We start from the raw sequence: 25,773 nt of genomic DNA on the forward strand, positions 1-25,773 counted from the left end.
CAGAATCAATCTCCCTCTAATCCCAGAGTTTAATAACAAGACATGGTGAAACCCTGAGCCCTGCCCAGAGCAAGGGAGCTGGTCAAGTCACTCACGAGGGTCTCCTCCCATTTATAACTCTGCTGGAGCTGCCAAGTCTGCTCCCTCTGTAAGGGAACACTAACTTTGTATTTCCCTCAGCACTTGTGTGCCTGTGTAATTAACGGAAAAGCAACACGAAAGCAAACCAGAAACCACATGGCAAATGACAGGAGTATTGTGGTGCACTTTATACTTCATGGACAACAGCTGGCGTAACGATGACCTGGGATTTAAAGGAGACCTTGCGACTACAAATGACAAATTCCGTTGATGTTGAACCAAAATTGTATTCTTTGCTAAAAGCAAAGGCTTTTTCTGACTGTTTCCTCCTCCCCACCCCCATCCTTTCTCTAAACCAAGCTGTGTGAACTCCTGGTGTTTGTCTTGTACCACTCGTAGACCTTCTGATGTTATTTAATGCAGAGCAGGCAGCAGACAGGGCATCTCGAAGTAGGGGAAAAAACTGCTCTGCCGAGTCTTAATTTAAAGGAATAAAGCTCTCCTAAGTGGCAGTATCTTCAGTTAATTAGAAAGACTCTAACAGCCTAATTGGCAATTAAGCAAAGGATGTCTAGAATTTTTAAGTAAAACAGAAATGATGCCGGTCTTTTATAAATGTCTCTTCGGCTCTGAGACTCAGCTTTTTTTATTTGTGTGTGTGTCATCAGAATGCAACTGAAGACCTGGAAAGTGTTACATACGAAAAAGGTTTTATCATTCTGAAAATCAGTCAATCATACGGATTCGGAAATACCTTGTTCAACCAGGAAAACGATTATAATTATATTTACATCTTTGTTTTAAATGCAAAAGGCAATATCACATTAGTCCACGGAGGTACAGCATACCAATCAATACATCAGTGGTGCAGGGGCTCCACATTCCAGCAGGGCTGGTGCCAGTTAATAGCCCAGATGCTAAAGACTAGGGAAGAGAAATAGACAGTTTATCATATAACTCTAGAGACTGGCAGCTGGCCTTACTGTTCAGCATGATTGTGCTGTGAGACTGAAAAAAACCCTGACTGGCTGGACCTCAAGGGGTTTAGGTGTCCTCATCTGAGTTACTGAGAAACTCAGTTTCTGTAATTTAACTAATTAATTGATTTCTGGGCTGTGTTTTTGATATGTTTCTAAAAGCGAAGGAGTTCAGAATAAGTGCAATGATTGAGGATTTCCAAGGATGGATCCTGTCTAACGCAATTTTATGTTATTAATGTAACTGTAATTTGATCTTAGATGTTGCTTTAAATGCTTTTTTTAGACATCTCATAATGTAGATTTCAGGTAAAAAATACTATTAGACTTTCCAATTAAAGTAACTTCACTGCAATTTCCCTCACGGGATCATTAAAGTATCTATCTAATACCAACGATGTGTTTGGCTCTATCATCACTGCTAAGATTTACGTCTTAAACTGGATATACAAGTTGTTTCTACCTTTATTATATTATGTAAATTACTGTAGTTTCAAAAATAATAGATCAAATTGAATATAACAATGGATTTCAGGCTACTGTACATAAAATGTATTTTCTGAAATAAAGTGGATATACATGTACTGTACAATACTACAATACTTTGTCTTCATAATTGTGTGAATAAATTGTTATTTCTTTCAAGATGAAGAAATGCTGCTGCAGACTTAGAAATTGTGTATTGTTCCACTCTTTTTGCTCTATGTTTTTGCTTTGTGTATGAAAATGTCTTGTGAAATTATAACCATTTTATGTTGAACAGTTGGCAGTTAATATCCATAGATCTTTTCTTTGACTATAAGAGGAAAAGAATAATGACAAGGACCAGAAGAAAATGGGTCAAATTGATTGGTAGATGTGACAGATTAGTGACTACTACTTCACAATTGGCAGCTCCTGTACAGTAGTTTACCTGGAGCATTGATTAGGCTTTTAAATATTCTGATCAATATGAATGAAAAATACTAAATGATAAGCTTGGTTGATTTTCGTCCACACTAAACTGTAACAATAACAGAAACACAAGTGGAGACTGAAGCTCATAACATACAGTACACATTGTAATTGTAATTTCTGATTGTGGCAAAGATGTCTAAGCCATCTGCACAGCACTGTTTGCTTGAAGTGGTGACCTTTTTAAATGTATTGCATGGATATAAGAAGAGGTCAGCAAAAGGTGGAAAAAGAAAAGCTGATTTAAATATCAAAATGCTTCATGATAGAAAACACATTACATTTTTCCTGAATACTGAAGAACGCTCATTCCTTCACAGAGCTTGTGATCCACTCTTTCAGTTGTTACATTGATCTGAATGTCAAACACAGAACTGAATTCAAAGCATATTAACCAGACAATGATGAAGGCAATATGAAGAGTGCATATGCTTTTGTAACACACAGCAATGTGCACTGCATGTGTTATGTGATTATTATTAGTTTTCAAACACTCCGTACAAACAAATACAACGTGCTCTTGTATCAGTCTGGATACATACGGCAAAAGCTGAACTCCATCACATGGCCACGACATCTAAAACACGGTAACCGTATTATCTGTGGGCCTCTAAGCTTTTAATTAAACTGACCACACAAATGTACCATCTGTCCAGAACATGGAGGCGTCAGATAATTAGAATCTCACTAAGTGTGCTAAATCCAGTAACAGGTACATCTGGCAAGGAGAGGGCTATGCATTATTTAATAATAATAATAATAATAATAATAATAATAATAAAAACAATAATAATAATCAGTACTTCACAGAGAGGAGGGGAAACCCTCCTCCAACATTGATGGGTAGCACCTACTTCAGTCCGCTATACAGCAGACATGGAGGAGAAGTGAGACCTTGCTTCACCAGCTGAATTGAAGCAATTTAACTGTGGTCAAAACTTGAATGGGCTCAACTAATCTTAAAAAGCTCACCGTCCCACAGTCTCCTATAGCTTAGGACACTTTCTGCTGTCGGCTTGTTCAACTCATATTCTAAAAAGGTTTACACACATTACTTATTTGTTTTATATATTTATTTGTTTTTCTCAGTGCTAAATGTTATCTGAAGGATTAAAATCACACTGCAGCCAACATACTGAAACAAGTGGTAAAATAAAAATTCCTTAAACAATAATAAAAGGTAAGAACAGCTGCACTGAAAGTGTAGATATGCACTGTAAAATAAAACAAAGTTAAATAACAATTTAAACTAATAAGATATTGCCTATTGGCTGTTTTTCTTTAAAAAATATTTTAGAAAATGTTAAATGTCCCTAACCCTACAGCATTTATGCTAAACAAGAAAATTTGAAATGATTTCTTATCTAAACAGTACCTATATTCAGCATAATATGTGAAGTAAGAACATTGGAATACATACCCTGCAGCAAATGTGTTACATAAAATATCAAAGGACAATTATCTTTGCATTTCTGTTTTTTTTGAAGCAACTGGAAAGAAGATGTGGCTATGAGCACTCTGCCAATAATGTCTTCCACATGGTCAGTGGCCTCATAGAAATTTCTAGCCTGCGGCTCACTTTGTTTTGTCAGGATCTCTGAATCTGGAGGAGTCCCTGAGTGCTGAAGAGGTTGACAGTAATGTAACGGTTCCATATGCATACGCTGATTATGCTAATTACTGCTTGCCACCTTCCAACAGAGCAATAGATATCTGTAGTGCCCTTGACTGAGCTGATTTTACAGAGTATGAAACTCTCCAGTGTGATCTTTGCTTACTCTGATACTTAACAGCTTTCAAAGATAATTAGCTGGAAAAAGTAACTGCGATGTGTGTACTGTACGTATGTCTGAGAGAGACATAGAATAATACTCTATGTGTGCATCAGGAAACATCAGAGATTAGTAAAGGAGAGGCCTACTGTAATCATTCGAGGCAGACAATTTTGAATCACAGTTTGTAATGGATATGATACAGTAATGAGTTAAACCATCTTCTTTTATACAGTTATCAATAGCAGACTTCAGTATCATTAAATAAAGTATTAACATGCAATTGCTTAATACTGTATGATTACCCTGTACTACAATTTTAGATAAGAAGAGATTATTCTGTCTTTATCATTTATGCATTGCTTGTTTTGCATTAATAATAGCATGATTCTATAATTAATTAATATTGCAAATTTAAACTGTGACAGCACATCCGACCCAATAAACAACAAAAACATGTAAACAAGCAATACAAAGTAACAACCTGATATCCAAGTTATGAAGCTGCTGTGAAATTGCTACTGATTTATGTAGCGCAAACAGAATCATGCTGGGAGAAGGACTGCCAAAGGACAGATTTCCACCCTGTTCAAACCGTATTTATTTTAGAAGACATGAGAAGGGTTTTACTTATCTATCCATTTACAGGGTTCCTTCAAGATGTAATGGAACTCTGATATTTATTATTTTCTCTTTGCTCCTAAAGTGGAACTATTCATTTGTTACAATAAATATTTGGAATCGTAAGAAGATCACTTAATAACCAAGATTGACTAAACTGGCATAGAAATATTCCCTAGCCGCATTTAAGCATGGTCTGTAGAATAATGCTAAAGCCTTCTGTCTTTTTTTATTTTGAAAGAGGATAGAAGCTTTCATTCCACCTGCATATCTATAAATTTAGCATAGGGGTGATGCCATAGTCATTTGTGCATCTCTGGAAATCATCAACATTCTGTGCACTGCTGAAACAACATATTGCAATGCCTCTGTTGTAATTATCTGATCGACCTGTATTATATAGGAAAACAAGTAAATGATCAAACCATTGAATTATCATGATCATTGTTTAAGTGGGGGGGGGGGGGGTGGTGGTTAGGGGTTATCTAGCCAGTGTTCTGTTTCAACATGTGACTCCCAAATTGATAGATAACATTATATAATTGCTGCCCAACAGTTCTGCAGGTTGGAAACTAGTTTCTTGGATGTTGACTTCCTCAGCATGCGCACGGTGGCCAAAAGCCAACAAAACAAACTTAGAAACATGTCACCCCCTCGTTAAAGTGGCTACACTTGGATACACACATCACAATCCTAAAATTGGGATGGCTTCATACGGTACAAATCTTAATTAACACTGCAGAATAAGGCCTAAAGCCTTGAGATCTTTGGTATGAATCTGGGCTGAACCATTCATTGATGCGAGACAGAAGTTCTTGTGTCCTGGATATAAAATTGTCATTGCTGCCATTAAAGTGATTGGTATCTGTTCAAGAATTTATTGATGAGACAAGCTGAATATCATCTAATGATCTTTTACATTGGGTGCAGTACTAACAGCCATACATATGCATTGAAATTTGAAACATTGTTTTACTGAAATTACAACCAACCTGGCCTTAATGAAAACCATATTCCTATTTGAGATTTTTGCAGCATGGAGGCATGGCTCTCATTGATGTTGCCTCAAAAATCACTGATCCTGGGCTTGGTTCTACCACGGTTTTCGTGGCTGTTAGTCAGGTGCTCCGTTTTTTTCTCACCTCATGATATTCTGCACTGATTGGCTGTCAGATGGTTTCCCAAACAAGGATGTAGTCTTGCTGTAGGCCCTGTACCTCTAGGATAGACTCTAGGATGCCGTTACTATTTACCAGCAGACAGCTTTCCAGTAAAGTACCAATGTGTGGCTTTAAGACCGTACTATAGGTATTTCTGAGATGCAGATGCAGATGGTTAATGAAACCTTGAAATGTTGTCACTCAAGACGCTTAACAAGCAGACTGAAATAACTGAATGCATTCATGAAATATGTCAATAGCAATTCAAAAAACATTTGTTAATGTTGCTTCCTGACTATCTCAAGTGCAACAGCTGCTGTTTTAATTAGTATCAGCTAAAACACTCCATAAAGATGAAAGCCCACATGTTGATCCGCTTTTCCAGTCCTTGTGAGTTGGACTGGATGTGTGACACAGTTGGTATTGCTTGGTGTAGAATGACCAGTAACTGCCAAACCTACTAAACCTTTAGTCCTATGCTGTGATATAACCCTGACAATTTACTGCAAGACAAATACCAGAAAAAAATCAGTATTAATAAAAAGAGGCTATGAAATATAACACAGGAAAAAAAGGAGACATGGAATTTAATGGTGGCTAGGAGATTGAAAGAAAACATTTCTTTTTATTTATGCTAAAGAGGGTATGGACAACTTTCACATTCTTTTTAATCATCCCTACAGCTGTTTGCCTCCCACTGGATCATCCACTGGCGGAGAGATGTCTTAACATATTGCCATCCTTCGGGCAATCTCTGTCAGCAGCAGTAAACAGAATCTGAGGTTATATAATTGTACCTGGAATAAATTGTACCTGAGCGATTTTGCCCACTTCTCTGCACCTATAATGAGAATTTATTTATAATCATATTTCCTATGCCTTATCTCTGTTTACCTCATACTTTCCCAACCATGCCAATGAAACATTTGCACAGATTTGGTCAAGCTAGAATCTAAAATTACTGTGTTACACTTGTGCACTTACATTTCATTAAGCTGCAGTACGTTGAAAGCTATGCATGAAATCTTTAGGTTTTATTTCTTGGTGACCTTAATAAAAACACCATGACAACGCTGAATGCATTTCAGTCCCACTATGAAACACAAGGGAAACACAGATGGTTGAAGTCTCCGTAAATCAGGAGAAGATGGCTAGCTACTTTAGCTTCAGCTCCAGAACAGAATAGTTACACATTTTCTCTTTTTCCTGGAATTCTGTTCACATTTAACACTTCTTTTCACAAGTTGTATGTTTCATTACATAAGCAACAGGTTTTGCTGTCTGTTAGTAACAAGGATGGCTTTGCATTGACATCATTTGCTGGTAAAGTGTCCACCTCTCTAGACTGAGGCATCCAATGCCCTGCCTCTTGGACAGATATGACCAACCTCTTGAGCTTATATCGAAGAAGACTTTTGTCAAAACTGCCAAACACGGTCTGGGAATATTTTATGCCAAAACAAGGTGTGAATCTCCCTCCTCCAGATGCAATCGATGACACACTGGTCGTGAACGTGTGTGTGAAAATGAACCAGCTGGCATGACAGCTGGGGGCATGACATAACAGTCCACAGTGTTTTCTAGGTAGTGTTTAGATTTCCTAAACACATGGGAATCAGTTCTTTTTAATGATTTGGCTAAGATCAGTCATGAGAAAATTTTTGTTGGTGGTTTACAGAATGGGCTAATCCCACTTCTCACACCAGTATAACCATCTTGGACATCGATTGCAAGCTTTGACACATCAGAGATTAATACATGTAGCCAATGATGTGTGGTTAATTGTTGATGGCTGACTACAGCTGTTTGATTGTGCTTGGTGGTAATGGATAGCAAAATGTTGGGGAAATAGGCTCTCAGATATACAGTATGATGCTCAGATAATTTCTAGTGGTCAGATATCAAATGCTTGTGATCTTGATTCTAACAAACTAAATTTCAGTCTTGATGTATGCACACTGAGGCCAGCTTTGTTTGTTTTGAGAGCTGTTTATAACTTCACAATAAGTATTCTGCTAAGGAGTAGTCAAACAGAGACAGATGCAATGTTGATGTCCAATAAGAAGTAATTGATTTTTCTGATTTCTTAAGGCTCTGGACCAACAGTGGCAAAAGTGGGCCCATGTATAGTAGTTGAAACATAATTCTCAGTAGGAATCAGGAACCAAACACTTCAGCTCATGCTGATGTGGATAGGAGGGTCATGGAGGTGAAATGGAGATTAATCAGAATATCCATAACAAATCAAGGAATAACAGAAGAGCAATGGGCAGCAATACAGGTACATAAAACAGATTTTTTTCAGTTATTAATATTTTTTACAACAATTAATCCTTTACACAGATCACAAAAGGGTTGATTTAGCATCAGAAAAATAGATAAACACTACAACACTTACACTGTGGTTAAAAAGATTAATGAAGCAAGAATACAGCCACTGATACACAGATTGGAAGGATATAAGGTGTATACTGTACTTAGGTATTTACAAAGAAGAAAATGAGGGATTCCCATCACTTCAGCTGGTTTGATCCAGCCAGCTCTTGAAGCATAGATGGTAATCAGAAAAAAGAGGTGGCACTATTAGAAACATGGGCGGCTGCAGAGTAATATTTACTTCACAAAGAATCACAATGGGTGATGCATACCAGCATCATGCGTCAGTGACTCGCTGTGCAGCAGATCGGATTTGTCAGAGCTCCCCAGTGGCTCAACAGGTTGAGGTGCTCATCTGAGCCTGGGCCATGCCACTAGCTGACTGCGTCAGGGAGTTTCTGAGCTGGGGTGCACTAAAAGCCATGCCCTGCTAAGGGTGGGCGCTGCCAAGGGGTACTCCTCTCCTCCGTTCGGCACTAAAGCTCCTGGGCTGTGCTGTCCGGGACGTGTTCAAAGACGGGAGGGTGAGGCAGAAGAGCGTGCCCACGCTTCCTCATCGGCCCCTTGTGCATTTGTGGGAGTTGAGGGTGTCAAGACTAAAAAAAACACACTGCTGGCTGTTCCAAACCAGTGTGTACAGATAACCAACTAGTCAGAAGTTAAAAAAAAATATTGGGGCATCGTTTTTTTTTTCCTGAAATTGTGGTTAAGAGGTATAAAACAAGTGTGCTAAGAGATCCCCAAATGCATTCTGGTCTGGTGTGCTCCTCACCAAGAGGGCAGTGCTTCCCAGGGAGTACCCCATTAGTTAAGAAGATCCAAAGATGAGGAATTATTGGATTCCAATCAAAATATTAAAGCCTAATTGGTCTTATTCAATACATGTTGATACACTCATCTCTCATTAAATCAGCACTTTTAATATTTGCTAAAATGAGCAATGGATATTGTATAATAACTATTTTTGTTAGATGAGGTAACTTCTGCCACATGTAGCTCATTCTTTCATTTTTATTTTTTGTTCCTCTCAGCTGTTGTCATCTTAACTGTCTTAACACACATTGTAAGGTTTTAATACTAGCTATGCTGTAGAATAATATTTTGAATAATACTGCAATTTGTAAAAATTACATTGATTTTAACATTTTATATAATTAAATGTTTTATCTCGTTTTAATTTGATTATCTGCACAGTATCAATATTTTATTTCTCCACACAACTGTTTCATAATACATTCAGTCTTGTTTTTATGAGTTTTAGTCTACAAGAAGAAATTTGGGAACGAGTTGGGCTCGTATAGCAAGGAACGAGTGAAAATCAATTTCCTTAGCAACGATGTATTTCTGCACCTTTCTGTTAAAATAGCACAGCCCCACAATCCAGGCAACTGCTTTTATTATTTTAACCAATGGCTGCGGTAACACCTTCCAACATGCAGTACGTATCACCCATCAGGTGAATGAGTGATTACTGAACAATACAATAAGTGGCAAATGTTTACAATTTATGCAAATAATATCAGAAAGACAAAAAAAATCTGAAAGATTAGTTTAATATATTGTAGTTCTAGTGAGCTGAGATTGTTGGCTGTGTGACATTTAGTTACTGTACTACATCATCTGCAGGCCTTCTGTTTATTGCTTTCCAGTGGCCCTCCATCCCTCACCATGCTTTAGATGCAACATTGGTCATTGCAACAGGAACCACTGATTGCCGAACCGGTAACTACTCTTTCACATACAATTCTGATGTGCCACATTCCTCATCACATCAAACACTGCAGTGTGAAAACGTAAGTGCTGCACTGATCATGTTTCAGCAACCTGAAATTTCCTCAATACAATCTTGCAAATACAATCCTCGGTGTACATCCATTCTCATTTCACAGCAATAGCCCATTTCTATCTTTACGTCATTCTGAAATTGTAGTTTGACTCCAGAAAGCCGCTACTGGTGCTTTTCTTCAGTAATACTACTGTATATATATAAATTCAACTGAGCCCACATATCTTTACCACTGTAACACTTCATTAAAGACTTCATATTGAATTGCAATTCCACTTCAAAATGATCCTGTTTGATTGTTTTTAGTGTTTCTAGCGAGCCATATGATCTGTTCAGCTAGACATTTTCTGAGAAACCGATGAAAAGTACACCAGCGCTTAGGAAATCTGTGCTTGTGAGTTTGCACATATAAACAAGATGCTTTAATGCATAAGAAGCACACTCAATTTTAAGCATACTGCAGCAATGATCAGTAATTTTTCATAGCTGTGCTCTACCCAGTGTTACAGCAAAACCAGCATCACCTTAATCTCTTAATTATTCAACAAAATAATGACATGTTAAAAAGGAGTCATTCAAGGTTTTATTCCTCTTGAGTCAAAATTACATACTGACATTCATATCTCTGGATCTTAACCCTATCAAACACATGGGAAGTGTCAATCACTACCAAATTCCATTAATGTAGCAGTTGCTTTAATCAAGGACCATCTCCATGGTCTGTGTAGAAGAGTCTTCTGTGGGTCTTTAATACACCTTTCCCATGCATGTTCAACCTAACAGTGTTCTGTAGGAATACCTGAATTCTTTAATGAGCTATTGGCCTGAAATCATGCAGCACAAAAATGTATAAATAATGAAAATATACCACAACCAAAACATATAAAACCTATTCCATTCTAACATTAACCACAAACAAGAATGTGTGTTTTTAATTATCGTAGAATATATGAAATATACTGTAAATAAACAGCATATACGAAAACCGTTAACCTTTTCTCACAAATTTAGCACAATGGTTATTTACAGTACTTACATTTCTTTAAAAAATAAAAAAGTCATAGCAAAAGATTAATTTAAATACATTCCTGTAAATAATTTCACTTACAAAACCTCATAAATGTTACTCTTTCCTCATATGGTATATATCAGTTCATGAAAAGCTCTTCAGTCAAGATTTTCACCCAGACAGGATTCCATTTAAATCCATTCAAACAATATTCTAAAAACATTTTTCTTCTGATATATCTGGTTCCTTATGTCATATAGTGTACTTCTAATGCTAGTGCCACAAAACCATGGCTTCAAAAGCAGAAGAGGACTGGAATCAAATAGCAGCCTCACATGCAATACAGACTTCTTTTTTGGTGCTGTAACTCAGGTACTACAAGAGCCAGGCATCTGGAAAACATCTTGACTTTGTGTTTTGAAAACACTTCAAAGAAAACAACAAAAAGACAGTTCTGAAGCAGCACCAAAATATAAATAAACAAAAACAAAATGTAAATAAATCAGCATATACCATGTACATCTCTGATTGTGCCAGACAAAATTATGGTGATGCTTGGATGTTTTACTGGAATAGATCTAAAAAAGGAACAGCTTAGATGCAATTCAACATCTAACCAGTTGAATTATATGTAAATGTATTGACCTTTTCAAAGATAAATATGAAGCTTTGACTAGTTATATAGTACTACTGCTTAATACTGGAAATGCTCCTTCTCAAATAAATAGGCCCACCTCCACCGGTGGCAGGCATCATTGCACATAACCTAGACATTTTGTCGCAAAACATCAGCATGTGCAGTATTTGCACATTCCTGCTGCAGTCCCTTCTTTTTAACCATAACATTTACCAGGCAACTGGACCAATTTTAATTTTAATTAATTTTAAAACTGTATTTTTCTCCTATAATGTCAGTTAGGGTCTGTCTTGCGAATCCCATAAAGGTCTTACAAAGCTTTCTAATGTAGATTGACATGATTTCTGTAAAAGCTGTGCATAATATCATGTGCACATACTGTGTGCATCAGTAGAAACCTCCACATTACTATCTCAATGTTTTATTGTGGGCTGTACACAACATTCTGACACCATCTACTATTTTTCTCCTTCTATATTCTTTCTCTAAAAGCTAAAAAAGCTTAAATGTGTTTTCATCTTCCCACATACACAAATCCATAGCTGAAAGCACAATGTTATTTATGGTCTAAATGCAATTTATATTTTTAATAAAATTTGTTTTACATTATCTGTAGATTCACAAAGAAATTGGGACTGACACATACATTACCCAGATGCCATTTGACTTCTTTGCAAGTCATTACAACCTCAAGTAACACAATAAATATTAAGAGTTTTTAAAAAGGTCTTCACAAATTGAAAGTGTGGCAATCTCAGCTTCTTAAGGATTTATATTAAAAGCTTTTTCTGACCAAGTGCATCAGTGCATTTCCATAAATGCTATACTTCAGGCACTGTCTTGAATTGCCATACACTAATTATGAATCCAATTCCACCCAAGGAAGATGATTAGCTTACACTCAAGCTGACTGGCAAGATATTCCACCTAATGTCACACTTCAGTAGACATGCTGCTGAAAAGCATTCCTCGTTTAACTCACCCAAAGTGGAAAGCTGACTTTGCTTTTTTTAATGATACAACTAAATTCCTTTACTTTCTAAAAGACATCAGGTCATACACTCTGTATAAAAGCGTGCACGCTTATATTATATTACAGCCAAATGCAATCCTATCCAGAAAAAAAACATCAAATAATGGAAAAAGAAGCCATTCCAGAAAATACCTTGTACACTTTACAGAGTTGATATCAATTAGAGAAAGATGCACTTGGAAGAAATGCTTGGGTGTCTCTCAGCACATAAATTATTCTGTTTTGCCTGCAGCAGACATAAAATTGCTTGCTTTGTTCTTTGACAACTGACATAATTTTTAAATGGCCAACATCATACTTGTAAAAAAAGTAACACCCGTTATTTAGCAACATAGTGATGTATTAGGCTTTAATCCCACGAGGTCTAAACCCCCTACAGGTGTGCTCAAAGAAGAATCCCTTTTGTCTGCATTAAATAATGTGGGGTTTGTAATCCAGCAGCACAGAACTGCACTCAAACAGAAAACATAATTTAATGAGGATCACAACACATCTCATTTATCAGACCCCTACAGGAGCATGATGGATAATTTCCTACCTGTCTAAATGACAAGGAACCTGAAAAAGCCCCAGGCTGTTTCCTGGTAACATCTGCAAAAATCAGCCAAAAAAGGGGCCTTGTCTTTCTTTCAAAAGAAAGAAATATTTCAGAGGTAAAAAAAATTTTGAAACTTCATCATGTAACCAACGGTGAGTTTCCATCGGTCACTGATGCCCACTGATAACCCAAATTGTGTGATAGAGTTAGACAGACTGGAAAGGTCCAGGTGAGATATAAAACCTTTGAGAACAAATTAAGATGCTCAATATGTTTTCATTTACATTACAATGTTTTCAGCTCTCTGCCTAAATACACACTGAGACATGCTGTATTCTTAGAGACAGCATGGGCCACAGAGTAAAAGGAGGTACAACCAACAAACTGCTGATGCACTCTAGATGAGACATGTTTCACTACTTCAGCACAGAAACAAAAAGGACAAATTGTGCTTACGGCAGATACAAAATAACCTCAGGATGCCTTTCATTATTATTTTTCAATCTGGTTCTCTGAGTGGCAATGGTTCTAGGCCTAAGGCAACCAATGCAAACTTTGGTAATGAAATGTTAGATACAACTTCTGTGACGTGCTGAAATAAAATGTCAAAAGCCTCAACAATGCTCAAGCATAACTCTCCAGTCTGTATCAATCAAAAGATCTCCCTTTTTCATCAGCATAGCAATGAAGTAGAAACCTGTCTAGGAGGTTTGGTAACTCACACAGAATGTTTAAGAACAGTTTATGGCTTCTCTTCAATTTAATATGCAATGGCATCACAGAAATGAATAATATATCATTTAATAAATATGAACTCCTCTGGTTGGTACATACTGTATATGTTTTATGAACCTGAATTCCAGGACTGGTAAGATAAGAAACTGCTCCCATACACCATACTGTACATGTGAGAGAAAAGCAAAGATAGAGAGTGCTTTGTTGCCTTGTTATATACTTAATTACAATGAGATGACAAATAAATAATTACATCCACCCATTTTCTAACCACTTCGTCCATTTTAGGGTCTCGGGGGAGTCGGAACCGATCCCGGCAAGCAATGTGTAGAGGACAGGATACACCCTGAATGGGACGCTGGAACAGAACACAGACACACTCACATGGGGGGCAGCTTTCCCAGAAGCCAATTTACCGGCCAGCCTGCCTGTGGACTCTGGGAGGAAGCCAGAGCACCCGAAGGAAACCCATGGAAACACAGGGAGAACATGCAAACTCCACATAGACAGCACCCAAGGAACTGAACCCAGGGCACCAACAGTACAAGGCAATAATCCTAACCAATGTGCCACTGGGCCACCCACTTATCTGTAAATAATGACAACTGCAAAATGTAAGTCTCAGTGTTTCATTAGGTGACAACCTTGGAAACCTTCAGAGACAAGTGAAACTCTTAATTTCTCAGTGGAAGAGCAGAGAGAGTCCCCTTCCAAGTAAAACCTTCCGCAATACCTCTGTTCCTCGATAATTAATTCTTAAATATGAATTAATAATTCGTAATTAAGTCAGATTAATTATGGAATCAAATAGGAATATTCTCGCTTGCCTGGGGGAGGTTTATTTCAAAATGGTGTGGAACCCCCCGAACAGTAGAAAAGTGGTACCTGGAGAACTGCTGTTGCATTGAAACCATCTGAGCTCTGCTGAGCTCGGACTCCACAATCACCTCCTGCAGTCTCTTCTCACTCTCGAGTCTCAGGCGTCTCTCTTCCTCCAATTCATGTATCAGCTTCTCACGCTGGAAGTCACAGACAACAATGCATCAATTAATTCATCAGAGTACTAACATCTGAAAACTGGCCGTTAGTTACACCGATGTCCTGGGGACGAGAGGAACAGCAAAAAAAAGTTATTTTCTTTAATCTGTCTAGGTAACATCAAATTTAGGCTGACCACGCTTTTGTGATCTTTTAATGGAATTAACTCTCCTGCTGTTCTACGAAATAAAATAAAAAACACTGCTGGGAATCCTTCTGATCAGCTCTGATCTTGACTTTACAAGTTTCACTTGAAAGCATGCATCTTCTGCTGGTGGTCTGACCTCTAGTGACTTGCTAGATAGATGGATGAACCCCGATTCAAAAAGAAATAAAAAAGTTTTCTCTATCACCATATAAGAGCTCATTCAAAACTTTTTAACTTTTCTGAAATTTGGAATTCAGCAAAGATTTCAGTTCCAGGAAACATGTTTCCAGATATTACAAAGCAGAAGGAAATAACTTTTATAAGGTGGAATCTGGTTCATACTGTATATGGCTCTACTCTTTTTATTCTGACTATTATTGAATATTCTGTACAAAGAAAACACAGATGTCTGCAGCTAGAAACATTATAAAAATAAACATAATTAAAGCTCACTAGAACACTCTCATAATCAGTGTATTGCTTTGGCAAAATCCTTGGAATTAAATGTGAACCTACAGTATTTGTGACAAAATGATTTTGCTAATCTTCTTTACGAAAGGTTTAGCAATGCAACTATTTTTCACAGTAGAGGGGGTCTTGTCATGTAAGCCTTAAGCCTATTTAGAAGAGCTTTTGCTAAATAAGGGGAAAGATATTTGGCACAGGAATGAATACTTACTGTAGGTTATTTTATCCAAAAACAAAAAAAAATGCAAAAAATATCTGGTGTGATCAAAATACAAAATCAACTGATCTCTAAAATGGGAAACTATGGCAAAAAAATTATAGCACACTGTTTTTAATATGAAATAAATATTTTTAAGTTACAAAACTATCATTAAAAAGTAAACAGTACGTTTCTTTTAAGCTTTTAAATACTAAACTATTTTAAGTATATCATCTGCATGTTCCAGAATGACCATTTCTGTTAATCTTTTGTGCTTCGTTTTATTTCTAACCAAGGACATTCTCAGCTTTAAATTGTTTTAGAGAGGTCTGTACTTAAAATGCATGAGATTCCACAGATCACCAAATAATCATACAAATAAATGTAGTAGTTGTTTCCTTGAAGTAAAAAAAAGAATTTATGTAACAGTGCAACACTCAATAAAAAGAATAATATTTGATGCTTGAGAAAGCACATTCCCATAGTGTTGGAAAGAGATCTTAATTAGCCAAAGGCATGACTCTTGACATGAGTGATCTTTATCTTATGGAAACATGGACTTCTTGAAGAGTATCAGCCCAATGACTTGAAAACGAGGTATGCTCAGTGAGCACATTCACCCAGCCAAGAGTGATCAAAGTCAGATTAAACTGATGGATGTTTGCGTGCTTATTTTAAATTACCTCTGGTAAAAAAAACTGCTACTGTACATCTGCTCTGCCCTTCACTTCAAATCCATGGAAGAATGGATTGGATACAACTCCATTAAAATAGTGGCTTCAGGAAAATCTGGGCTGAGGTGGGCAGCTAACCCTCACAGAAGTTAGATGTAGAGGTATAAAAAATGCTATGGATTCCAGTAGCTGGTAAATCCTGCAGCAAAAAAATCCAATCTAAATAATAATGCCTCATGGCTAAAAAGATCATAAAACAAATCTTGGCCACCCACTGGAGTAGATAAACTTTTAAAGTCTTTGCTCTGCAGCTGCTGTACATTGTGCATTTGTTTGCTCTGCATTTGATGCTCTTTAAAGTAAACGAAGCAAATGTAATACAGAGAATAAACAGCTATTGTTGTAGATAAAATTAAATACTGGCCATGCCGTATTATCCACTAGAGTAAGACAAATGAAGCAATATTTCATATGGCGTTATCATTTATAACCCCCGTGATTAATAGGGACAAAGCAGATGAGAGAGAGACATTGATTAATCAGAAGTGCCAGACTGGGAGGGGCTAGATGAAATATCTGTACACTTGGACAACAATTTAAATGAGGAGTACAGATTATCTGTCAAATACACCTTGTGAAGTCATCTGAACAAAGCAGATATCAGGTGAATGCAAAGAATTTATACAAATAAGAAATAAAGAGAAATCTCTGTATACCCAAATACTGTACAATATCTGAAATGAGGCCAAATAGGCATGTTTTAACAAAAAAACGGGAATATTTCACCACCTAAAACATCTTTATGGAGTGGACTGTAACAAATGTGTTAAGGATGTGTTAATAAATGTGTTAAATGTGTTAAGGATGCTATTGTTGGATTGTGCAGTAGGCAAGCCTGTAACAATTTGTGCACGAAAGGTCATTAATTTAGAGTTAAACATCCTGTTTTGCCGAGTGGTTCATATTGATAGAGAGATATGAAGTGAGTATTAGATCTCATCTAGCCGTACATTGAAAAAAGAGGAGGTATCGACTTCAGCACAGCGGAGTAGTTTGTTCCAGACCCCCCTACCCTTTGGATAAAGAAGTGCTTCCTGTTTTTATTGTTAAATGTACTGCCACGTACAGTAGTTTCCACTTGGGAAACAGGAGTGGAGCTGTGGTTAGGGCTCTAGGCCTGAGACTCAGGGGTTTAAATCCCAGCTGGGAGGTGTGCCCTTAAGGGAGGTACAGGACGGGTTTCTCTGGTATATGCTGTACGGTATGAATGGGTATTCTCCGGGTTTTCAATGTAAATGCAAATTTCTCCTCAGTTGTCTCTTATGCATTTGTTTTACCAAGCAAAAGTCTATTTAGAGTAGGGTATTAAAAACCCTACAACATTAACATCACAATCTTGTCCATAATTCTGTGTTGAATTACCCTAAATGTTGTTTTTTTCTTTGATTCAGAGCAAAAAAAAAAGTTGCGCCATCCAGTGGTTAAACTTTTTTTTTTCTAGAACTCATTTAAAAGTAGGAATAATTTAATCTAATCTAATTTAGGTTCTATAGTCAATGTAGTAGTCTCAAATTCTTTACTGGTCAATCACTTTGCAATAGCTTTTTTAAGGAATACTAAAAATCAGAAGGCATAAGAAAAGTCTTTATTGCTTAACAATATAACATTAACATGGCTGTAACAGATCTCATTGCTAAACAAGCAATGGACAGTTCAGAAAATGGTTTTGAGAAACTGGATAACTTACTCAGTGCTAATCCCTGTCCAGCCAGCGATACTTACATGGTATCTAACACACTTGATCTTTTACCTAGTGTTAAGAGGAAACTGTGTACAATATCAGGAAACAAAAATGGCTATTTTCTATATCAATACACAAACATTAGTACTCCCATTTGAAGCTGATCCCATCAGTATGCATATCACTTTAGTAGAGATTTATACCTGGCTGTTAGTTTAGTGTGCTCTGCCTATCCTCCCTTTTATCCAAGCTTCAGCGACTGCTGTTTACTGTTTTCTATGTGAAATCAATAATTCCTTTACAAAAAGACCTGGCAAGATGTTCTAAAGCACATCCAAACTCACTGCAGCCTGGCTTCCCAATTCTGATAAAGCCCTTTCTCCATGAACAAAGTATGTCTCTCCTCAGTCCTGCTAGGAGATATCTCACCTGCTGAGCCCCCCTTTCCTACCACCTCATCTTCACCCTTGTATTCTGGACTTGTTTTTTTGTATTTTGATTTAATTTAAAAGACTTAGGGCCTTTAAAATAGGTTCAATGTAAAACTGGTAATGTAAATTTCCAGACTTCATTCCAGTCTTACGCAGGTTATTCAGAATTTGTTATTGCTGAACAGAGACGATTATCGGGGACAACAATAAAAATGATCTAATCTATAATTCATTGTACTGACAGACTTATGAATGCTAATGAAATAGACCAGAAAGCTTGTGTGAAAATTAAGAGGAAGTGCATTTAAGACTGCATACAGGCGTTTTTTTATGTGGTTTTCGGGAGCAAGCTGCCTACCCTTCTTGTTTTTTTTCTGTTATAAGTTTCATAAACTGCACCTGATATCTACAATATGCAATACATCAATTTCAATTATTTTTTTGTTGTTTAAAGTTGACTTTACTGTAGTAACTAGCACTGTAACACTGGTGACAATCATTTCAGAAGGATTTTCAGAGGCTCTGCTTGCTAAGTTTGCAAAGTTTGGTTAGACACAATCAAGAGGTTGTTACTTCCAAGCAAATATAAAATTCCCAAGAGAGACAGAGAGAAGGAAAAACATTAACTTCCATGCCCAAAGGACAAGTTACTTTGTTGCACATGTTGCCCACTGCTAAGCAGGCACCAGACCCAAACAGGCAAAGCTCAGACCTCATTGCACAACACTGTCTCAACTTAAGTAGCGTTAACTTATCAAAGCAGGTCTTAAAATGAAATATGCTCTAACTGTGGCATAAAATACACACAATCACTTTTCTAGGTTTAACAACAACAACAATTATTATTATTATTATTATTATTATTATACACTACAATCTATGCACAATTTGCAACAACAACCAAAACAAAAAAATCTAATTACTCCTCTATTTTAAATGCAGTGTCTACGTTGTCATTTACAACTGATTACTGTAATAAAACCTGTTAGTTAGCCTGGATGGAAATTATACAATTAATTTCACCAGGATCTAAAATCTTGACAGCTTGATTTCCCATCAAGTGTAAAGAGTTTATGGTGGCTAAAAACTGCCCCCTAGTGGGCTTGCCTGTTCTATGGAATACAAACAATAAGGATGTGATGAGTGCAGGTGTAAGCTTTTAGCAAGGGGCTCTGTTAAAAAGTGAGTTCAGTGAGTGTGTTAACAAATGCCTCAACTCTGAGTAAGTTCAGACTAAATATTGGACTGTGCAAATCTACACAAATCAAATAACACACCTTCCAATGTATAAAGTAAACATATTTAAATAATTCTACATGTACAGTATGTAAAAAGAAACAATATTTGACTGCAAACTTCAGAAGCATCTAAGACCATCTGAAACCTGATTCTAAATTTATCATAACAAAACAAGTATTGGTGAAATCTGAAGACTATTTGTATGTCCTTTTTGAGATTTTTTTTTTTACAATAGAAAAATCAAAAAGAACTCTTTTTTTCCTATAAGGAACAAAAAAAAATACAGAAGAGGAGAGGCCACATGGCTCATCTAGTCTAGTTTGGTAGTTAGTATGTAATCCAAGGATCTCATCCAGCTGTTTTTGATAGAACCAATGGCCTTGGCTTCAACAACTTGCCTTTGTATCGCGTGTCCCATACTCCTAGGGTCAAGAAGTCTGTGGTGCTTCCTATTCTCACTTTGAAATGAACTTCATCCCATTCTTTCAACTTATGTGCTCTTGTTCATGATTCTCTGTTCATTCTTAGGAAGCCCACTACATTAACTTCAACACATTTGAGGTTTTTAAAAATACTAGGATGAGGTCCCCTTATATTCTTCTTTGTTCAGGACTATAAAGATTCTTTCCCTTCAGCCTGTCAGTGTAGGACATTTCTTTAAGCCAAGGAACAGACCTGGCTGACATTTTTGGACTGATTCTAGAGCAATACCTTTTTTTATAGTGTGCCAACCACACTTCTAAATGGGGTTTTACTATTGCCTTGAACAATTTTAATTCAACACTCCTTGATTATTGAGCTATATTTCCTAACTTGGGAATTTTTCTCCTATAACTTTTTTTCCCCCCAATAAGATTTCCTGTAACTTTTTCCTATATCATTTCTAGCTTAACCAGTGTACAAGATCTGAAACACATTTATCCTGCGGCTTTGCAGACTTTCCATCAAATAGCTGTTTAATTATGGGAAGCAGGCAGCCAAGCCACATAAAACCCAAGTCACCACTAAAACCACTCATGGTCTTCAAGAGACCAATAAATTGCAGGCTACTATGTGGACTAGTTTTACAGTCTATCAGGGAGACACTACACGAGACATAATGGTGGTAATAAATTCACCACTACAGTAACATAAACCACCCCTCAGCATGCCTGGAGCATGACAAACATCTGTATTTGAACCAGTAATTTCTCTGCTTTTAAAGGTTTATTTAACCCCCCAAAGAGTGGGGTTACCCTGCAGAGAAGGTAGTCAAAAGTGAACACGAAGTGCACGGCCAAGCCATACCTCTGAGCATGAAGCAAGAGAAACTTTTCTTCTCAGAAACTATCCAAGAAGAAGACTTTGAAGACGCCACAACAACTACATGATTTATTTCATTTGAATGATTTACCCTTTTAACTGTATTTTAATTCAATTTAAACTGTATTTTCATCTAAAATGTATTATTGCTAGCAAAACGTATATTTTTATATTTAATTTGCTTTTAGAAAAGTATAGATTCTTTATAGATCAGAATTTACATACAGTGTTCATCATTTTGCATAAAAATGATTACATTGCCATATATTATAACCAATTATTGCTAAAATCTCTCAGAAATCATCAGAAAGGTTTCCAAGGAGAGGAGGCCATTAGAACTATCTAGCTCAGTAGCTAAATGATCCTAGGACCTGAGGTTTTTCTTCAAAGAAGCCAGACATGGTTGAGCAGCTTTCTCCAGATTCCCAAACCCTTTGTGAAAGAAAGTAAGGTATGTGTATCAGTGTAAACGCACAACAACACATGGGTGACAGTTGTCTTTTTATAATAAATTTCACATTGCAAAACAAAGAATAGAAATAGAACTACAATATGTATGTTTTAGTAATGCAATCAATCATTTAGGCGTGATAAATTGGGCCAGAGAGGTGGCTCTGTGGCTAAGGATCTGCGCCTGTGGCTGGAAGGTTGATGGTTCAAATCCTGCAGCCGGCAGAGGAATCCTACTCTGTTGGGCCCCTGAGCAAGGCCCTTAACCCCAGCTGCTCCAGGAGCACCGTATAAATGGCTGACCCTGCGCTCTGACCCCAAGCTTCTCTCTCCCTGTCTGTGTCTCATGGAGAGAAAGCTGGGGTATGCAAAAAGACAAATTCCTAAAGCAAAAAATTGTACAGGGCTAATAAAGTGATGTTATGTTATAAAGGGTCTAAGCCCTGCCAGCTCACACAAAGACACTACATCACGTATCATCAGACTCTCTGACTAAAGCTCAATAATTCCCCAAAAGAATCACATACTGTAAGAATACATATTCTTGTACTCAGTTTAAATGAAGATGATGAATATATACTGTATGAAGATGATGCCAATCTGCACAAAAGCAGCAAAAACCTTCCATTACAGTACCTCAAATGAATTCTAATCTAATACAGTACATTTATATCTGGACCCCAAACTTTTTCGGCCAAGTAAGAGTAAAACAAGTTCCAAATCCGAAAATTACTTGTTTGTTGTTTTAAGATGGATGGAATTGATTTTTCCTTGAAAACGGCTTTTCCAAAAATTACAATTTTCATAAATCTTGCCAAATTTAATGGAAACATTAGTAGTTGCAGTTTCATTTCTCTGTAATCATGTTCTTTTTCACAAGCCCTGGGCTTTTATACCACGTCATAAAAATTCAAAGCAAGTCAAAGAAACAACTATAGCCAAATGCTGCAATAACAATGTGCTGCTTCATAATGTAGCCAATATCAGATTTTAGTTTTTGTCAAATTTATGAGTATATTTTACTGGGCCTTTTTCATTAAATCCTACATTTCGGTTTATTTTTATATCATCTGAATTGCTCCCAAACAATTTTAATTTATAACAGATGAAATATTCACTTATATCAGACTTAAGTGACTATGTTGCCAAAACTATTCTATGTTTTTTTCTTTAAGAAAATGGAAGCATGTCCAAAAAGTTCAGAACTGAATGTGTTGTTGGCGCAATGCATAGACTGAAGCCAAATACAAAACAATTAGTCCCTATATGGAAATAAGTAAAGGCCAAAGGTCAAGCAATACCTCATAATTTAAATACTTATTTTTTAACATTTCATGTTGTTTATTATTACTTTAAATTACATAATAAAGGTGCCTATTGCAGAGGTCGAAATGCAGCACGTAACATACAGTACATTGCAAATGTATACCAAGAAATATTCTGCCGTAGACGTGAGCAATGACAGAAAGAGAATAACACAATGTTGAAACGTCCATTCCGGACATTTTGACAGGAAACACAGTTCTATAACATGATTTCTGAATAGCAGGGTGCATTTGTTGGTTTTCTCTCCCTTTAACCTGTAGATGGCCCTGTAAGCTCACAGAAGCCAGGACAAAGAGATTTGGAGAGAAAAAGTACAAAACAATGAAAATTGTTCACATTGAAAAAAATTGATTAAATGCTCATGGCTCGCTTTCTTTAATTGATCATGTTTTCACTTATATTCCACACTCACTGATGTGAAGACTCCACAATGACTTAATCAGCTGGCTAAAATCAAGTTTATAGTATTGTGTCTCTAGAATTCAATCTCAGGGTACTTTATAGATTTTGGCCCCCTCTGCTGGAGAAAAGGTAGAAAAAATATTGGCAAGTCAATTTACAGTATACCCCAAAAGTGACTTAACACAGAAGAAAACTTACTGCACAGTGTGTATATTGCTCTGAACTTTTCAATGTTTCCCTTTTGTTATGCAAAGTTCTGAAATAATAACTGAATAGACTGCATATTTTCACATTTTCTTACTCTCTTATACGGTGTACAAGATTTTAAAAATGTGAGCAATAATGTCCCAAACAACTGTATAATTAACTCTTTACATATATTTGTACCAAATCATAAAAAAACATAGAATTACCACTATATTTAGAATACTGCCTTTAACATATCCCTTATTTATAGTTTAATAAAGTACCCCAGCCATATGAACAAAATAAGGATTTCATATTCGTTATTGGCAGATTCCTGTGTTTAATATTTATCTAAACAAAAAGAAAATGAGAAAATAAAAATTAGATTGTATGATGTAAATATGCATGTGAATGGAATGAGCTGTATATATATATTAATTTATTTCTATTTCAAAAGCAGAACAGCAACACAATAGATTAATTATTTAGACACATTAAGTGAAAAATGTGTTTTATGCAGCTTATTCAAATTGAAATATCATTTTTTCCAGACAACAGTTTGAAATCTTAAAAGAAATTTATAGCAGAATAACAATAAATAAAAGGTTAAAATGTGAAGCAATGGTGTATACTGTAAGTAATCTCATAACTAGCTGCATCTCTCTTTTCTATACTGTATATCCTTTACAATCTGACACCTGGACCCTCTTACAAGGTTTAATAAGACTCTAATTGGCCCTAAGTGGGCTTTAAATTAATTAGCGGCTGGTATGTCTGAAATAAGATCTAATACATCCATAAATCAATTGCTTGTAGTACCATTATAGCAGGGTAGGGGTCTATCCTTCGGGGACAACACCATTCTTGTAAGGCTGTAGGCTTATGACAAAGGGTGCAGGTGTGAAATGGAATTGGGAATGAAGCCTCGATAATCTTTTTGCCACACACAAATCCACTGTTGTGTACATGTTAAATCAAAGCCCCAGGCATTGCCAGACCTAATATACACAGACATGAAAGACAATGCCACTTCCTTTCAACATCCATAAATAAATCATGCTGGAGACATGATTGATTTCTGTAGTTTCTTTTGAATGCAAAATAAAGGGAGTATTTGCAGAACCCACGAATATGGCATAGCCAACAAAACACACACATTAGGTGCGCCACAGTGTAGAGAGCAAAAACAGAGCTTGTGGCAGCTTGTAGTTCTGCCTTAATTCGAACCTACCACTTGCATACACACAATACATATGGGTATTTACTAGGAATACCTATATTTCTAGTAAAACTTACCAGTGTATTTATATAACATACCCAAACATACTTTGGGCTTAAGGACAGAATGTGAGCACTAGACCTGCCCATTCCTTGAGAAGTACAGTAAGTGCTGTAAAGTTACTGAGCTCATGCTTGTCACTTCCAGAGCACTGAGGTGAGAACTTAAAAACAAACTTGCAACCAAAGGAAAATGGTCTTAATTTTTAGAGGAGAGAGCACACTCATGTAACTCGGATTTTATCAATAACTCAAATGATATGTGTTTTCTATGTCATTCGCTTCAAGTTAAAACAAAATGATAGTGAGGGCCATGAGGGTTCAAAACATCACTTTCTTAAAGAGTGAAGTGAATACTAAAAATTAAGAGAAAAATGAATGGTGTTATTCGAGTGTGCCATTAGTTTCTTTGATCTTGGATTTGTTAACATTATATTTGTTGATACATTATTACATGCAGAAATCCTACATTTACAAAACAAACCAGAGTGCTAAGGTAATTAGTCTAACCAAATAAACCTCTTAAAAAGTTAAGGGAAACATAAATTGCAGAACATAGAACTCTCCCTCAAACTGGTGAAGTGTTTGACATTGGCAGACATATAGTATACTGTAATAATAACTGGAGTCTTGTAGGTTTGTACATTACTACAGAAAATCCAGTATTACCAGTATAAATGGGTACCAAAAAAACTACAGGTAAAAATATGTAAGTCATTTTTGTAAATAGATTTGGATAAATGTGTCAGCCAAATAATTTAAGAATCATTCACAATGTAAAAATTATAAATATGAAAAAATAATAATAATAATGGATTAATTTTGCAAAATAAAAATTAAATACGAGTCTGAAAAATAAACTGTTTGTGGTACTGCATTTAATGCAGGAAAGAAATGTATTTCACTGAAGTAAACTGTAATGTTCACTGGCTGACCAAAATTTTATATTCTGCTCCCAATGCAATAGTAAAACAAAGGATGAAAAAAAAACAACAGTTTGGCCATCACATTCAAAAGCTGCCAACAAAATCAGTAATGAGCAGTAATGAGCACAAGATGATATTCAAGGTTTGCCACCAGGAATTGACAAGCCCTGAAGACCCAGTGAAATGCCGTAGGATATGTCAGTTTTCAATGCTGGGGCAAGATAAGTATGTTCTTCAGAACTGGGCACCTGAGACCATCTGATTTTAACACTCAGGAATGTCAATG

At 36.4% G+C, this 25,773-nt stretch overlaps 1 protein-coding gene across 1 annotated transcript in view; it reads right to left on the bottom strand.

The window, feature by feature from the left end:
* LOC148822385 (nck-associated protein 5-like) overlaps positions 1 to 25,773 on the bottom strand; it is a 131,562-nt gene that overhangs the window by 100,965 nt on the left and 4,824 nt on the right. The window contains exon 2 of the mRNA XM_088930520.1: positions 14,565 to 14,698. Coding sequence (XP_088786646.1) covers positions 14,565 to 14,698 — 134 coding nt within the window. The remainder of the gene's footprint in view (positions 1 to 14,564; positions 14,699 to 25,773) is intronic.

The sequence above is a fragment of the Atractosteus spatula genome, chromosome 13 (genome assembly GCF_055471065.1).
Source record: "Atractosteus spatula isolate fAtrSpa1 chromosome 13, fAtrSpa1.hap1, whole genome shotgun sequence".
Taxonomy (NCBI): Eukaryota; Metazoa; Chordata; class Actinopteri; order Semionotiformes; family Lepisosteidae; genus Atractosteus; species Atractosteus spatula.